Source organism: Lepisosteus platostomus, chromosome 1 (genome assembly GCF_059453375.1).
Source record: "Lepisosteus platostomus isolate fLepPlt1 chromosome 1, fLepPlt1.hap1, whole genome shotgun sequence".
NCBI classification, from domain to species: domain Eukaryota; kingdom Metazoa; phylum Chordata; class Actinopteri; order Semionotiformes; family Lepisosteidae; genus Lepisosteus; species Lepisosteus platostomus.
In genome coordinates, this window is record NC_142611.1 from 11,673,156 (window position 1) to 11,690,999 (window position 17,844).

Genomic DNA, 17,844 nt, shown 5'->3' on the forward strand with positions numbered 1-17,844 from the left:
CTAACCATCCCTATTTGTGATAGAACAATCCAAGGCTTGGAGACTTTTGCTTCACAGTAATTGGAAGAGATTATATAGAAAGTTCAGACACCATATTCCTTCCTTGTTTTCAACAGGTGTGGATTGTAAACCAGAAACGGGTATGTTCCACACATTATCAGTAAGCTGCTTATCCTGGTGAGGGTCACAGGGAGATGCAGTCTGTCCCAGAAATATGTATAATGTAATAATCTACAGTATATTGTGGACCTTGGAGAATAGGATTACTCTCTCTAGTGGGGATACTGGTTCATCGCTGGGCCACAGAGATCAAACCCACCTGGGAGGGAGGAGAAAACTGGAGGTCCTTACAAAAAGCTAATGCAATGTTAGGAGAACATGCAAACTTTACATTGGTGTTCCATAGGAAGTGAACCCAGAGCCCTGGAGCTCTAAGGCAGAGTCTCTACCTGTCACACCACCATGAAGCCTGCAATCACAAGGTTGCTATTCCTACAATAAATGATTCTCCAGTGATGCTTTCTTTACTTCCTCCAGACAACTAAATCTTTATTACTATAAACATCACGGAGGTAACTCACTCATCCAAAACAAGAGCCTTAGGATAATATCACCCTGAAGGTACACGGTTTTCACAGTTACACCAAGTGAGGACAGAGGCCAAAAAACGAAGGACAACAGCACAATCACTTGTGGTTCTGAGAAACTCTTCAGTCTCAGTGCCCATGTGTTTTTCCTATGTAGCAGAGTTCTTACAGGATGTTAGAAATGTCCAGCAGAGAAGGCAGCGTGCAGTGGGTTTCTGCACATACTGTACGTGTCACAAGGCCAGGGGGGCTCATGGGAAAAAGCAGACCGTGGGGTGCGCAGAGGCTCACCTGAGCATGGCCGTTCACCACGACCTCCTCAGCAAAGCGCACCTTGACCGGGTTGGTCTTCAGCCGCGCGCGCTTCTCCGCCGTGATGAAGGAAGACTTCGGGCCCTGCAAAACACACCGTCAGCCTCAGTGCGCAGCACAGCACTGCTCCCCCTGCAGGGGCAACCACCCTCTCCCCCAGGAAAATGACCCTTCCCAGATTCTGAAGACAAGAAGAGATGGGGACTGAAGAGCCCACATTGTTGTCCTAAAATGGGTCAGATTAGTTCATGAACTTGGAAGTGTGTAGACCTGTACACAATAAGTACTGGCGACCTTCACTCAGTAAGACACTTTAAATACCACTTGCTGGAAGGAACATGTTCAATAAGCCTGAGGGGCATCCATTATAAAGCTGTAAGTTCAACATCAGGACATCAGGGCTGAAAATGGATGGATAATGATTATTATAAATGTTTCTCAAATCCATTTCTTCTTTGGAGTTGGATGTTGTGCCCCTTGATAATTACAATCATATGCACACACATAAATGGCAGCCTGGACTAACGAAATTATTGTTCTTAATGAGGCTGGAAGACTGGTGCTGCTTTCATTGATGTCATTGATAGCATGCAGTTGCCTAGTTGGCCAGAGGAGGTCGCTGTTGCGCTGTAAAACTGGGAATACCCATTTTGATTACGAATTTGTCCAGAAAGATGGCAAAAATAAACCAGCGACCTTTTGGCATTCTGATCTGAGCCCTGAAAGCAGTTACTAGTCTAGCTACTCAGGGGACAAGGGATTCAAATTCTAAAAATCTGAGATGACTGAAGATCTATCCCAGCAATTTACTTCAGTTTTTGTTCCCCTGTGCACACTTCAAGGCAAAGTCCATTCTTTTCAGCGAGTCATGCTGGAGGAGACAAACACTTAACATAAAAAGGCTTTTCTCAGACATTTCCAACTCTTTGCGACTACTGGTGCATTCAGCTCCTGGCGACTAGTGGACTGTGTCAAGTGAGACTACTTACTGTTGTATATCTGAGAACAGTGACTGTCAAAGAGTCCCTTGATTCTCTGGAAAACATGAAGAATACAGAAGACTTTACAATTCAAGTAACAATTGAAACTGTGAAATCCAATGTGAAAACGACATTTCCAGTTACAAACTCAGAAATCAGAAATCAGAAACACTTGTTGTACTGCAAAACCTACATGGTCTTTCAACACTTTTCTCTCACTGTAATACAAATGGCTTTCATCTCAAAAATTATTTTTCATTATTTAGTAATATCAATGCTGTATATCAGGAGCTGCAGAGCATGACTAGTTTGATTTCAAAACAAATGGTCAAAGTATGAGCTCTGGAGTCTGGTTTAGACAGCTACTCACACAAACAACAAAAACATCAGAATCTAAAAAACACTCCTGAAATCCCTGTGGATCTTCCAAGGAATAAAATCACATTTAAATAACTCTTTTCTCACAATCATTCCATTAAGGACTAATTGAGGAGAAATGGCTTCTTCTCTTTCAGTGAGAAAAGTAACATGACACAAGTCTCTCTCTCTCAGAGTATTATCTAATTGGCTTTTGTCTCATCTGGAATGTTCTTTAATTGGCATCAATAGGAAAAATTACTGGTGATCTTGGAAGTGGAGAACATGGACATGTGTACAAGGAATACTGATGAAAGAGGAGAAACATCACATTGCTTTTTCCGTGTATACATGGATCGGAAATTGATAAAACACGTTTTCTTCAGCCTGATAGCAGTGCATATACTCTTCTGTCTTCAACTGCTGCCCTAGCAATTTACAAAGCTGTCTTTGGCAGAAAAGATAAAAGAAGGTTCAGTTCTCATTTTTTATAGGTTTTATATTTTCAGATTGTTTTTCTTTACTCTGAGTCTTGTCCCATTTTTCTTTTGTCCTGCTGTTCCGGGTTTTATTTCTATCTTTTAAATTAAAATTCAACCTGAAAAAGGAGAGGGGGCAATTCACTACAGAAAAAGCTCCAAAATGTATGATTTGCTTCTCATGACAGCTTTATAAATACAAACAAACCTAAGGATATATAAAGCCTTGCAATACTAGAGGTTATATCTGGAAGATCAACCATTTTTACTTTGCGTTTTGGGCCACCTGAATCTTATTCCAACCAATCTGAGGTCAGCTGTGTGACTCTCTCCCCTTAGAATTTAGCAATGTTGATTAACGAGCATCTCTTTGGAAGTTGGCAGGAAACCAGAGTACCAAGAGAAATCCCACACTGGCAAAAAAGAAAAAAAAATCAAATTCCACCCAGGAACCACCCCAAGCTGGAACTGCACGCAAGAGCCTACGTCCTGATACCCACTGTGTCATTCATTTAGGTAGCCAGAACACACATGCTAATTATAAAATGCTGCAGACTAATATGGGAAAATTATAACTAAACTAGAACAGATGCTTCTATAAGAAAAGCATAACTACTTAGGCACCTTTTATCTGCAACAAAGCTACTTTTATTGAGCTTTCTGAAAGTTTTTTCGTCAGTGATGCCTTCTACATTCCCTGAAAGGTCCTTCAACCCACCACAAAGGTAGTGAAGATGGCCAGTTTCAAATGCAGCGTGCCAGTAATTATATCCCTTGATCCTCCTGCAATAGAAACAAATGCCCGGCTGCTTGTTACCTGATGATTTCGGCTGCCCGTTGGCCAGACACGTCCTCTACCAGGATGCCGTTCAGCTTCAGGATCTGGTCCCCAGGAAGAAGGCGTCCGTCAGTAGGCCCTCCTGCACAGAGAGGAAGCTCACAGCGGTTACCCAGGGGACCCTGCGGGGCCAGTGTCTCAGCAGCAGGGCAAGGAGAGAATCTTACCTTTCCTCCTCTTCTGATGGGGAGGACTGGGAAATTACTACTGTGCATCTGTGAGGGGGAATTCCTTACAATAATCTTCTCACAGAGCTCAGTCTAAGAAATTAGTAATTTCTATCACAGAGATGGCCTTTTCTGTGCAAATGGTAGTCCCAACTCTCCAAGAGGTGTCAAATAATAATCAAATGATCCTTTCTTATGCAACTTAAATCTCCGTTTTCTCAGAGAAAGCTGTCCCATGAGTACTGTATCTGTGCAGTTGATGCCTTCGATTTGATTTTGTGAACAAAGCAAAGTTTTTATCAATCAATCTTAATCTGTTCTTTTAAAAACAAGTCCTGGAGGATAGGTTATATTTCAGGACCTAGGGTTTTGCACACAGCAGATATTGCTCAAATGCCCAGTGCCTGTATTTATAAATGCTTTTGCAAGCAAATTCAGCATTCATGGAATAAAGAAAAACTACTAGGTCAAAAATGAAACTCTAAGGTCAATTAGAATAACCAAACAAATATTCAGGATGCTCCATCAGGCTACTTCAAATTAAAAATATTTAAGCAGCCATTTGGAATATTAGTAACAGGTAAACAAAAAAGAATCCTAATACTGTAACAGTGATCCTAGGGTCCATTAGCTACTAACTAGCAAATGGTTAAGATGGGCTAAATGTCCTCCTCTCATTCATAACCTTTCTTTATGTTCTTAAGATTAAGAGTGCTGTTTTTCTACCGGACTGGTGTGTTTTCTAAAATATGGGTGATAACATTAGAAAACATTTTGGTTTTGTTTATTTGAATCCAAAATCCATTTTATTCTTGATTTCACCACAGTCTCTTTAATCAAAAATGATGAGTACTGTCACCTTTTGTAAAAAAAAAAACACATCCTTTATGACATCACACTTCCATTATGACTACTTCATCTGTTCTTGCCTAGTGACTAGGCAAACCAATGTGTTTCCATGAGTCCAGAATGAACAACGACCAGGAAGGGCTGTTTGGTTTCTGTGGGTTGATCTTCCTGGGCTTTTATGGGCTATTATGAGGGCTGTCTCCGGTTTTGAAAATGTCCTGGTGGAAGACTCCCTTTTCCAATCTGAACTCCAGCAAAATTATCACAAGATTGTGCTATGGATACGTTGTGGCTTTGGCCCAACGTCTAAGGCACGGGTCAACATGTCAGCTCCCATGTTTCCTCTGAAACCTCGTTTCTTGGCAGTGGGACTGGCTGTAGGAGCCTGTGCCTTTGTGACAGTCTGGTACTACGTTCACTTCCAGCGCAGAAGGGCTTCACGTCCGACTGGGAAGAAGAAGAATAAGAGCGCTCCTCTGCAACCAGACTCCCAGTGCTCCCCCGTGGAAGGGGATGCAAAGTCAAATGGGAGGACCACCATCCTATCAGATGCAAACATAAGGAGATCTGCCTCTTCACCACCTGCTTTTGGCTTTTACCAGCCCTTAAGGTTCTCTCGGGAATCGGATTCTGCTCAGTCTACCATCAAGACAAACCCCTGGGCTTCCTCTGACGAGCTACAGCAGCTCTTGTACACAAAGGCAGACGGCACTGCACAAGTCCGACCGCAGGGTGAAGCTGAGAGCCCTGAAGCCACTTTGCAGGGGCAGATGATTGAGAATAATCCAGCAGACCTAGCAAAGCATGAGAGTACATTACCCACTGTGAGTTATCCAGCTCCAGCATTTTCTTTTACCCAGTTTCAGGCAGAAAATGTGCTGCCCCTCACCCTGACAACTCTGGATGTGTCCCTCAGTCATCCTCGTTCCACTCCGGGCAGTTTAATCTCTGAGGAGACCTCTGCTTGCAACACAGCCCACACCTCAGGTGGAGACCAGGAGCTGAAGCTCTGTGCAAGTTCCATACTTGCTTTAGTGAAGGATGGTCCCATCCACAACGAGGAGCGTTCAGGGGACGATTTGGGGTCCTTAGCACACCTACCCCAAACGGGGACTGTTATGGCTGACACAGGACCAGAGCGGCCAGGGGCACCACAGCATGAAAAATCATGGGGACAGACCCAACTAGCCAGGCTGAGAATTCTCCGTCAGTGGATCCGAGAGGCAAAAGAGTACTTGATAAGTAGCCACTGAGCATAAAGGTATGTTGAAACTGGAACTGCAGAATGAAATCTACACACAGCTCCAGACAAAATGTAATGTAAATGACAGCAGACGTATGATGCTCTCCATTATTTTCTTTAATTACTAAGATAACATCTGAACTCAGCTCCTTCACTCTCCAGAAACAGTGATTAATTCTGCGTTCAATTATGGGGTAATAAAGTTATTAATGGCCTTCAAATAAGTTGGTGTGCATTAGAGTTTGGTGATCATGGAGGTTTAATTATTAACACAGCCAGAGAAAGGCAAATCAAGAACACTGGTCAGGTGGGATTACAAGAAAGAATTGTTGGAGGCGATAAACAGGATTGTAATAATCCTGAGGACGTCTTTCAGCGCTGACAGAGTCAAGAGACTAAGAGCATGAATGCACTTTTTTCAATAGAGCTGATCTGTGCTTAAAAATCCATTACTGTAAAGCACGTCTAAAACCAGTTTTCTGATGGACTTTTAGAAGCTGTGGCTTCATTGCCGGTCTTGTATCTCCTGTCTCCTAATTTTTGTATAGTGCTTTAAAATACACTGGGCCTCCATAGAACCCCATCAGCTCAGCAATCATCTTGAAACACTATTGTTCCTACTGCTGCTCTTGATAGTCCAATATCACAATCTAGAGACTTTCTTCATGGTAGTCACGTGTACACACACAAAACACAGAACAGCATTCACTAAGACATAGACAAGCAAAGTCTTAAAATGCAGCTTGTAAGCATTAAGGCATCTTCAGAGGGTATATTCATGGGACATCCATTCCTATAAAGGACAGGAGACGCTGCACTGGCAGGGATCTCCTTGGGGGATGTGACTAACACTTTCTAAGTCACCCCCCCATAAGCCTCGTTAGTTAATTAAAGTGATGATTCATTTTGTGTTTTGTCGCTGCCATTTTCTGTGACAACGTGTTTCGTACTCAGTTGACTATTTTGTGTGAGACGCTAACATAATGGGTCAGTTCACAAATGAAACGCAAAACGAAATTTGTTTCTTCAAAGGCCGGATGTGGAGACAATGAAGAGAAGTTTCCAATCCATGGAATATAGGCCTCAGTGCACAATGCTTTACCAATGGGCTTCAGAGCACTGTGCAACAGTAATCGCCTCCCCAACTAAAGTGTAGTTTTCAGGCACAGGTGGGTACAGACAGCTGATCGAATAGAAAGACACAGGAACGGGGAGATATCCATTTTTTTAAATTAAAGATCATTCTGCAATTTTTCACGCAAAAGGGGTCCGGCTGGTAAGAAGTGGGTGGGCTTTCAGAGCTTTATGCTCACATTACATCCCAAGTCAGTGGGTCAAACAAGTTCAAAGGTAAGCAAGTGCATCTATGTTCTAAGACTTTTCATTTTCTTTCATTAATGGTTGACCTTTATACCCGAAATAGGAAAAAAACTGCACACTACAGCAAAACCTTTTGGAAGCTGTGCTACCATAGAGCAGGAAGTGGAAGTTACCTGCAGTCACCTCTTTCACAATGAAGGGAGGCTGTGATGAAATCTCAAAGCCATACTGGCCCAGCAGCACGTCCTGGTGGATATCTAACGTAATTCTCAGGGGAAAATTCGGCTGACTGTTGCTTCTGGAGCTTGATGAGCCGTCACCTGATGTTCTCTCCCTGGAAACGGAGCAGACGCAAGAACTTCAGAATCGTTACAAACAAGAGGAGGCCATTCGGCACATCTAACCCATTTGGTACTTAGTAGTTATTTGATCCAGGTATCACATCCAAATGTTTCTTGAAAGAAGCCAGGATATGGGCTTTAACAACATGGCTGGATTGGTTGTTCCACACCCCCACAACCCTTTGTGTACAAAGTATGGCACAAGCTACCCAGTTATGTTGTTGGAGGTGACGCCCTATCAGATATGGACGTATCAAGTCAGGTATTAGGCCAAGGTGTTGGGCTCACAAAAGCAACATTCGAGTTGAATCCAGCAGACCAATCATGGCAGGAAGTTAACGCAGGCTTCCCAAGATGTTTGTGACCTAGGAACACAACAATCTCTCGGGAGCCAAGCTCTTGGGAGCACCCCATATTATTCAGTTAGTGGCATGTTCCATTTCTGAACCATAATGATCAACCTAACCAGCAGTCTGAATAGAGGAAACTGGAGAGCTAGCTCTGCGTCACCAGAAAGGCGTATGGTTTGTTTTTTCCCACAAATCTTTTCCATTGATCAGCTACACACTTGGTCTGTTGCCATTTGTTAGAAGAAAGGAAGACTACGTCTGTTAGAAAATATGTGCCACATTCCAGGCATTCTGAGCACAGAAGCCCTGAAAAGAGGATGCTTTGTTTCTGCAGTTTTTGTGCTCCTCCTTCTTGACACCACTTACCTCAGGCTTTAGAAGAGAAGCCAATGAGCAGTGAAGTGTGAGATGAAAAGCAATGACTTCCCACAACCTAGAGCTGTGCCCTTTGTCATATGATGTCATCACCGGTTCCTAAATGCCTTCATTACAAGTGTGAGCACCAGGAGACCTGTTGTCTTTAATCTCAGGGCTTTAATCTCTTACATAATGCTCAAAGAACGGCAGCTAAACACATTCCCTCTATTACATGAAAGGATTGAAAATGTTCTCATTTTTAATACAAAATTTATCACAAGAATGTCTTTTTGTTGTCCTCCTAAAACAACAAAGAAAGTAAGATGGACACTTTTTAAGAGCAGTGTGATATTGAAAACAGGAACAACACAACAACTGCCTATTACTGCTACAGCATAGGGAGAACCGTCAAAAGGATCAGGTCATTAAGGACAATTTGTACCTAAATACCTAAAAGCTTGAAGTATAAAAAGAGAGATTTTTGAATTTATAGCATTCCAAAGAAACAGAAAAGATGAATCAGGTAGAGGTCTAGCAATTCAAATCAAAGTGAGCACTCAGACACCAGAACTTAAGCTTAGTGAATCTAGGGTCTCAGACAACAGATATGGGTCAGACTTTTAAAAATATTTAAAACACATAATGTTAGGGGGATGCTATAGAAAAGCAAATTCAGATACCTGTTACTGTGCAATGCAGTTTATTATAATTAAATCCAGAATGTGCATATAAAAAAGGGAAAGAAGTGGTTGTTATGGGAGATAATAATTTTCCTCACATAGTTCAGGGATATCAGCAGCTGAAACTGAAATATATTAAGTTTGTCAAAGCACCAACTAGAAGGAATGCCTGCGTTTTTTACATTAGATATAGTCTTATGCATCTAGATATAGTATCTTAGTCTAGTAAGGAAAATAGAGGTGAGATTACCATCAGGGAATTGTGTTCATAATGGTGTTTGCTTTGAAGTCTATTTTGAAATGATAATAGTAGTACGCAGAACAAAACAAATTTCCTTACAATTTAAAGGAAGCAGACAGGATAGGACAGATCAGTAGATAATGAATGGTACAGTATGCATTCAAAAATATTCAGCTTGAAACAGATTAATTGCAAAAGAAAATGTATCAAATACTAGAAAGCACCGACTCAAATAATGTAATGAAGTAAATCAATAAAAAGTAAGGAGAAAGAAAGCCCTTCATAAAAAGATAAAACAGGAACCAGAAAAGAATTAAATGGTGCATAGTAAATTACAAGAAAAAAATATTTAGAGCCAGAAATTTAAATGTATTAAAAACAAGAAAAAATCAGTTTGAATAAAGTAATTTAATTAAGCATTCTCATCCTTGTTTTTGTATTATTACGGTGTAATGCCATAAAAATGGATGCTAGACATCCATCAGGAATATACAGATTTTAGCAACCTCGACAGTCCTTTGTTTTCTGGCAAATAACCCCATGTGAGCATGAACCAGCTCATTACATGCTGGATCACTCATTTCTATTACTGCAGCCTAAAAAATCATCTCTCCACAGCCCTCAACGGGTGACTGTGTTCCTCTGTGAATTGTGCGATATTTCGCAACCTTCTCCCGACACTTTTTTCTCTCTCCTAACTAATCCAGGCCCCGGCATTCTCTCAAACACTTTCAAAAGCTATGCTGACATCCAAGCGTGCCGGACATCTGAGCTATGACACAACCTCGTCACTGTGGAATTGACTGGGTGACACTTCACAAAACAAAGTGCACTGCAATGGCTTCTAGTTCGATAAATAAAGCTATATAATGACTTGTTACATTAGTCATTCGTTGTAAAACCTATGAATGTGCTGTAAGGATACAAAAAGTCACAGCACAGCTTAGTGAAGATTAAAAAAAAAAACATTTAAAAAAACATATACACATGCAATTGATCTCAAAAGATTTTAGTACAGCCCTGGTCAGTCTCTTGTGTTACCATAAATGTCATGTTTAGGGGAGAGACTGTTGTATATGTATTTAGAACCCACATTAAGATTGCCATACATAATGAAATAGTATGTTGACAAGTTTATCCCTCCAATCCACTTTCTCTGATTTAACACATACAGTATGCTCTGAAAACATTCTTTATAACAGATATCCATCTCTTGTTCTCAGCACTGTACTGTACAGAGTTGAACTAAATTCAGAATAAAACCTTTCACTCGCATAGATCAAACAGTGTGCTACAAAAATGTATTATTACGTGAATAAAAATTCTAGGATTAAATCAAACACTGGACTCCCCCCATTCATAGCTACAGTAATTAAAAACCCAGTGCTTAACGACACCTTTTCATTGGGAAGAAAGGAAGACATGTGTGGTGATCACAAAGCTGCACGCCGAAACATGCAAATTCAGACCTTGCAAATTGCACAGTGATTGAACATAGGTTGGCCCCAATTACAATATCATCAAGCACGTGGCACTGCCAGCATGGGGTATATGTCTGACCAGCCTGATGAAAGACCATCTGACACTTTGATGGTTCATGGGAACTTTGATGAGCGTTTATCCTGCATTCAGACTCAGATCAAGGTTACCCAGCTGTCCTGACGGGAGCAGTTAGGGTGCAGCTCTCTCTGTCCTGGCCAGGATTCAACCCCAGCTGCTCACAGGCTCTGCACACACATGGTGATCTTCCCTAGACAGCAGATAACTCCACTGGGCCAAAAGCCCAGGTCCTCTACCACAGTCAGAGCTCAAACACTGACTGGATTTCAGAGGCAGGTGACATCACTTCTATAACTCGCTCCGGGCATTGAGCCCTGTTCCACGTGCTCTCCTTTTTTGCACAGGTCAGCTTTGACCCAAGCTTTTTGGTTCATGTTCTTGGGTGGAGAGAAAGATAGCCCTGAGGCAAATGCACTTTCGCTGCAGACCTACACAGTCCAAAATAAATGACTGCATCCTTACCGGCTGACAGTGTCTCTTGAGCGTCTCAGCCATCGGCCCACAATCTGCTCAACACGGCTGGATTTGCGCGACGGGGATGTATTTGTTTCTTGCTCTTCCATTTAACTGCAGAGGAAGCAGAGTCATTAGCGTTAATAATTGAACGGGGCCAATTTCTATTTGACAGAAAGCACCAAATACAAAAAAAAAGGAGCTGGGTCACGCAGGCAGGTTTGCAGAAATGCCACCTGGAGGTGAAGACGCCAGGCAAATCTAGACTTTATGCATAAAGAGTGACTGACCTTTAGGCTCTGACACCCCCATGACCCTGAATTGGAGGAATCAGTTAAAAAACAGATGGAGAGACTGACCTCCTAAAAAAGAATATGCAACACTGGATATGGTCGACTTCCTTTTAACTGCAAATGTTTTTCATCAGAACGTCCTAAAACGCTCTGATTGTTGTGAACCATTGCATTTTCTCCTCTGGCCTCATCCTATCCTGATACCGTTTCAACAGAGATCTCTACAGCATGGGTCCAGGGTGCCAGAGGGTTCAGAATCATATCGTTATTGCACAGAGTGCCCATTATTGACTGCTGAATTTATTTTAGGGGTTCTCTGTAAGACACCTTTAGGGGGGGTTCCACTGATGGTGATGGTGCTGGTGGGGTGGGGTGCGATGCTGCATTTTTTTCTTATTTAGTTCTGTCTGCGGTACATTTCAAATGAACACAAATTGGCTCACATGAAAAAAATCACCCTTCTAGACAGCCCTCCACAGCCTTGGTAATTTAATACAACATCAGCAGCACATCACGTGCTATTTCCTGTTGCTGGCCACTCAAACACACACAAAATCATCTCGCCTGGCATATTTTTTAAATTGGTGTATTTCAGGCTATTTTACTCTCTTTTCGTTTTTCTCCTTTTTTTAAAAAAAAAATCTTACAATGACAACCCGCAAATAGTTTTGTAAAATCCCGTGAGCGACGAAGAGCGCAGCACAGCGGAGATAAGACTGCGAACCTTATGGGTGAAAGGTATGGTCTGCCACTGTCTCTCATTTCTGTGATCTCGTAGCACTATGTTTTTACCCTTTGCCACGGCATTTCCTTTCAGTATTGATATTCTTGTGAAACGTGGACAGAATGTTCACCTTTAGAGCACAGAGGCAAATGCCTGTTCGCTGGCTGCCATCTTCTGGCGTGCAGAAGGTACTTTGACGTTTGCGCAAAACTGTGTCCCACGTTCAGGGCAAGAGATGTACTGTTACACCAGCCTCACTGTGACAGAGCCAGGCCAGGCCAGGCAGAGTCGCTGACACACAGACAAGCTGCGTTCAGAGGGGTTTTGTGTTACAAATGCTCCTCTATGAATGGGAGATCAATGGGGAAGGCAGTCACCGACTTGCACTCCAATAGAGCACTCAACAGCGCCATGGCAGGGAGGTGAGTACTGAATCTCAGAGCAAGCAGAACAGTGTCGGGGTAGGAATTTAGCAAGAACAACCATCAAAGGCACAGTGCTTGGCTTAACTGCCCCCAAAATGATTTGGTGCAGAACCAAGACAGTCTTGACTGCTTTAATCAGAGCTCCTAGCAGAAGTACGCTAGCAAGATTAATACTCTTGTCGTGCCAGAAAGCATCCCAAAAGCCTCCCTTGTTGCCTTTCTGTGGGATAAGGATTTCTCCTACCTCAAGCATTGGGTGAGGATAGCTCATATCTGTCCAATGACAGGGAAAAGGACTCCTGAATTTCATACCGTATGTGTCAATCAGTAGCTTTGCATCAACCTGTGAATAAATATTTTTTTTTATTATTTTATTTTTGAGCTGCTTGACTTTTTAACAATCTCATGAAACTGAATGAAATCCACAGGGTCAGTGATTCTTGCATGTTCCTTCTGTGTACTAACTCCAGCCTTTTCATTCCTGTTCAAATTATTCAGCGTATCCTAAATGTCTGTTTAAATGCATCATTGATACAGCATGTTGAAAACTATCGTAACGGGAGGAGACAAATGATGCACACAGCTAGATATGTTTGCTTCACTGTTTTGCCAGATTCAAAGAAAAATTACTTTTACCCTGAACATTTTCACTTCTTGAGGGTGCACCTTCATTACGGCTTTTTTCTAGACAAACTTTGAGAGAATATCGACTTATTCTGACTTTTTCCCGTCACGGTACTTTGCTGAGATGAAGCACTATGCTTCACTCCCCTCCCTAACAGGCCTACAGCTGTGAAACATGAGACTTGTCTGTTTCTGTCATGTAAAGATGTCATTCTGGGCTAATGTGTGAGAAAGCACAGGTTTAAATTGACCCAGAAGGCTGCAGCCTCAGACATCTCAGTATATTCCCCTAGCCAAATCCTAATTCGCCTTAGAAACCAGGGGGCCAGGGGCATAGTGTTAATGGACACACAAACATACTGATGGCTCCTGTTTCTTCTGTTCCTAAATCTCTAGAGAGGTAATACAAGATTTAAGCCAGACTCTCATTAAAATTTAGCAGCGTGGCCGGTCTCAGTCTCAGGAGGTACACCCCACAGACAGTTCATGTCCCACTCTTTAAAGCTCTCTAATCGTGGTGTTGTAGCCACATCCTCAGCATTGTAAATAGAAAGATTCTGCATTTCATAATCAAGCCATAGCTAAACTAAGTGCAACGATCCCTAGAACGGTTTAACAAGGCATTTTGAGGAAAAGCCTTCATTCTGCATCAGGTGAATTCCACACAGATAATTATCACAGATGGCGCAGTCCAGATGCCCACAGGCATGATGCCACCAAATTAACAAGAAAGAGCAACTGTTTCATCCGAGACAGCATCTCTGTTGCCTTCACAAGTGCAGAGATGCAAGAGTTGTCCAACAATTTGAACAGGATAGGAAACAAATACTAATAATATTGATTAATTAGGAGCAATTACACAAATCATGGTCTGACCCAAACTTTTCTCTTCGACAAAAGCAAGCCAGTTGTTTGGAACCAGACAAATAAAGGTCTGACCTTACTCAACCGGAGCAACTTCATAAAACAAAATCCAAATATGTTATGAGTTAGCTCTCTCTTGCTATTATTGCTATTTTTTCCAATGAATTTGAATGACTGAAGTCGGGTTTAATAACAAAACGGTGACCCTGTTAAGTCAGATTATGACTCTAACAAAGATTCAGGTGTGACTACAATAATTGTGGTTGTTTGAATTCACTTTTTATATTTTGATTTATTTGTGCCCTTTGCCAGTTTTTTTCTCTCCTTTTGTATATTTGTTTCATGGGATTAGTACAAGGAAGTCTTTAGGCATATTTCTGACTATTCCTGTTTTAAGGACTTAAATCTCCAGCAAAGAGTATTGAACATTAGGAGCCATGTTGTTCAAGCTATACTACAAAAATGTCACCTCCTTTCCTTGTTAGATAGACTGTACAAAGGCTTAATGATAGTTAAGTATGGTTTAAAAGATATATTAACAGGCGGGAAATGTAGTATGCAGAAAAACACTTTAAAATATATTTTTGTTGCCCTGTGTTAACGTTCTAGTATTTTATGCATGTTCTTCTTCGAAGATGTACTATAGCTATTTCGGCAATGCCCATGTTCATTTTAATGGTTATTCATGCACAATTATTTTCATTCATTCAGCCTTACTCCGCATAGCTCAATATTCTGATGTCACAGGGGTACTCCAGGGAGCCCTTGAGGAAGTCATTTAGAACTGACTGAACACAAGAGTAGTTATACCTTCAACAAGGACCAATTTCTTGTGCCTCCAGGTGAAACGGGTTGTCCTTAAAGGCATGCTGGGAAAACACTACCCATGCTTACCGCACAAAAAACAGAGACTCTGTCTGAACTGAAAACAAGTCAGTAGAGACCAGAAGCAGCAGCCGAACATGAGAAAACATTACACTGGGCTCATTATTGAATGTCACTCTGCTTAATGTCCATTTGTGACCTGGAATGACCTCTGGGAATTCCTGAAAGGCAACAAAATTATCCGAGGCTCAGCTTTCACATAAATGGTTTCTAGCGATGACGTAATTGGGAAGTGAAACAATAACGAGCGGATTGAACACGGAAAACAAATCACAACTGTTGCTTCGACGTGAGTGAATTAGCTCTAAATATGAATTTGGTACCAGGCCCCTCAATAAAGGAACACATAAGCCCTCAACCTATAATAATTAGAGCTTTAAGCACCGACAATGAAAACTGCCAGGTTGTTCTTATTTAATTTATCCCAGATATTGCTGCTGTCACCTCTGGGACAGAGGGGAGATTAAAAAGTCCCATGGAAATTTCTTGCCAATTAAAAAAGTCAACAGTAGTAATTGTACATGTCTCACGCTCTTCTTTCCTGATTCTGAGCAGGCACTTTCTCCTAACCTCTCTGGGAGCAGAGAGAATTTCACGTTGCTTTTCCTTCGTATCAGTAAAATTCATAGGAGGGCTCGTAGTTCTTAATACCCGATGTGGCTCAAACTGCCATTCCTGGATTTATGAAGAACAGTACTCAACATGTACATCTGGAAGAGTGACTCACAGAGGGACAGTAAGCAATTCTGCTGGCTGGTTCCCTCGTATACACGAGGTCTGGAGAGTGAGTTGAGAGGGTTTTCACGTATTGGGGATTGCATTGAGCAAAAGAGACAGATTGTGTCACAGAGCTTCACAAAGGCAGAGGGAACAGAGCAGTAGACACATTGTGGCATACGTAAACACTCCCTATCCAACAGCAGTCAGCCAGGCGTGAAAACGTGCTTTTAAAATGCCAGTCGAACGAATACCACAAAACCGAAAATCTTAATATCACGGAAGCAATCAGTATTTGAACTGTTGTATTGGTTCAATAACCTGGTTGAGTGGCAGGACCTGACAAATTAATTTAGGACAAAGAAATGTGAAGCAATCATCACAGTAATTCCTCACACATACTGTACATAGTGCTTCTCATCTCAGAGGATCACAAAGCGCTCCACACAAAACAAAATGAGACCCACTTCATCCGCCACTAACCTCACATCTGGGTGATGTGTGGCAGCCCACTACACAGCAGATCAGTTGTATAGGTAAGAAATTATTTCTCCAATTGAATTAAGGGGATTCTTTATCCTGACTGCATGTGCATCCAGGTGGCAGGGGGGCATAGTGGTGAGCATTGCTGCCTTGCAGGCGCTGGAGCACTGAGATCAGTTGTGGTCCTGGAGTGCTGTCTGTGTGGAGTCTGTATGTTCTTCCCATGTTTGTATGGGTTTTTGCCTGGTGATCCAGTTTCCTCCCACTGTCCAAAGTCATGCTGGTAGGTTAACTGGCTCCTGGGAAAACTGGCCAAAGATGTGTGCCTGTGTTTGCATCTGTGTGTGCCCTGTGATGGACTGGAGTGCCGTCTAGGTATCTTGCCTTGCGCCCATTGCTTGCTGGGATAGGTGCTGGCTCCCCTGCAATCTTGAATTGGATGAAAGGGTTAGAAATGGATGGATAGATTCCATGCACATCCTTCCATTATCGGGAAGCTGCTTATATCCAATACAGATGTTCCAGAAAACCTAGAGCCTATTCCAGAAGCAGAAGGTGCAAGATGGGCCAACACCCTGTCTGGGATGCCAGTCCCTCACAGGACACACATGAGCACTCACGGACAATTAAGAAATGTGTGATGGGAAACATGTCTTGAAAACTGCTGTCCAACAATGTCCCCCACCCAGCAACTGAGCCTGAACAGATCTGGTTGAAGAATGATTGGAACTTGCACAATCCTGATGTGCAAAGCTGAGAAGAGACTTATCTCAACCGGAACAGCAAACCAAGGTGCTTCCTCCAAGAATTGACTCAGGGCTGAATATACTAGTTTGGGATTTTCCTTGATCAGTTTTTTTTCTGACATTTAGCTTTCTCCACCCACACTGGTATTTTAGTTTGAGCATTCAAGTTTTCCTTTCAAAATATTCACATTAAAAACCTGTCTGAACATGTTTAGGATTGTTTGCTATAGTAGTTTTTGTAGCCTGCAGGAAAAAGACAGAACCCTAAAAGAAGCTGAGGGTGCAGTCTAGATAGGAAATAAGTGGGTAAGCATACTCAGGGGCACTTGAACATATCACACTTGTTTTGTCAAGGCTATGCATAGAAAGCAAATGAGCCAGTAAAGACAGTTTTTTTACAGAAATAAAAACCTGTATCAGCAGAGTTTTCACCCCCACTAGACTGCTGATTGAGGCAGCCCTTGAGACCAGGATGAAATCTTGTCAGCCTGAGCACCAGGCCGAAGTTGTGGCGACATCCTTCTGTGAACACAAGCGCCTTTCCAGAAGACAGACACCACGCTGTGCAGATTACACAGTCCAGTTAATCCCCGGAAGCTGGGACAGACTTCACCGCGAGAGTTCCGGGGGCAAATTCCCAATTCCACACAGCCTCGGAGAACGCAAATGTCAGCACGCTGGGGGGTATTCTCCGAATACATTCTGGGTTCATTTCAATATGAACACAAATTGTGTGACAGCCTTTTGATTTGCTGCCATAGTTCAATATTCCACCATGATGCCGCTGAGATAATATCTGTGACAAGTCTGTCTTTTGAAAATGTTATTTTCTCTTAAACAGCAAGAGGTTTCACATTTCTGTCAAACACAAATTCTCTGTCTTAACGAATTTGTAATAATATAATAAATAATGATAACATCACTTCATTAACCCTTTACAATTTCTTGCATTAGGAATTTGGCTTTTCG

At 42.1% G+C, this 17,844-nt stretch overlaps 2 protein-coding genes across 3 annotated transcripts in view; one reads left to right on the top strand and one right to left on the bottom strand.

Annotated features, from left to right (window-relative positions):
- frmpd1a (FERM and PDZ domain containing 1a) overlaps positions 1-17,844 on the bottom strand; it is a 57,794-nt gene that overhangs the window by 20,844 nt on the left and 19,106 nt on the right. The window contains exons 3-7 of the mRNA XM_088624048.1: positions 11,124-11,228; positions 7,306-7,466; positions 3,533-3,635; positions 1,889-1,934; positions 879-983 (exon numbers count right to left, since the gene is read on the bottom strand). Coding sequence (XP_088480174.1) covers positions 879-983; positions 1,889-1,934; positions 3,533-3,635; positions 7,306-7,466; positions 11,124-11,224 — 516 coding nt within the window. The 5' untranslated portion in view covers positions 11,225-11,228. The remainder of the gene's footprint in view (positions 1-878; positions 984-1,888; positions 1,935-3,532; positions 3,636-7,305; positions 7,467-11,123; positions 11,229-17,844) is intronic.
- LOC148677699 (uncharacterized) lies at positions 4,572-9,522 on the top strand. 2 transcript variants are annotated; one of them, XR_015935269.1, is made up of 3 exons: positions 4,572-5,830; positions 6,845-6,981; positions 7,236-9,522. XR_015935269.1 is itself a non-coding variant. In XM_088624102.1 (2 exons), exon 1 carries the CDS (start codon positions 4,758-4,760, stop codon positions 5,820-5,822), a length of 1,065 nt encoding a protein of 354 aa, XP_088480228.1. In that variant the 5' UTR covers positions 4,572-4,757; the 3' UTR covers positions 5,823-5,830; positions 6,845-6,982. The 2 variants fall into 2 exon arrangements, 1 of the variants encoding a protein (XP_088480228.1); XM_088624102.1 differs by lacking the exon at positions 7,236-9,522 and having other exon boundaries at positions 6,845-6,982.

What these genes read in the sequence shown, in the direction of transcription:
- LOC148677699 (XM_088624102.1), top strand. Translation starts at nt 4,758, where the DNA reads ATGAGGGCTGTCTCCGGTTTTGAAAATGTCCTGGTGGAAGACTCCCTT.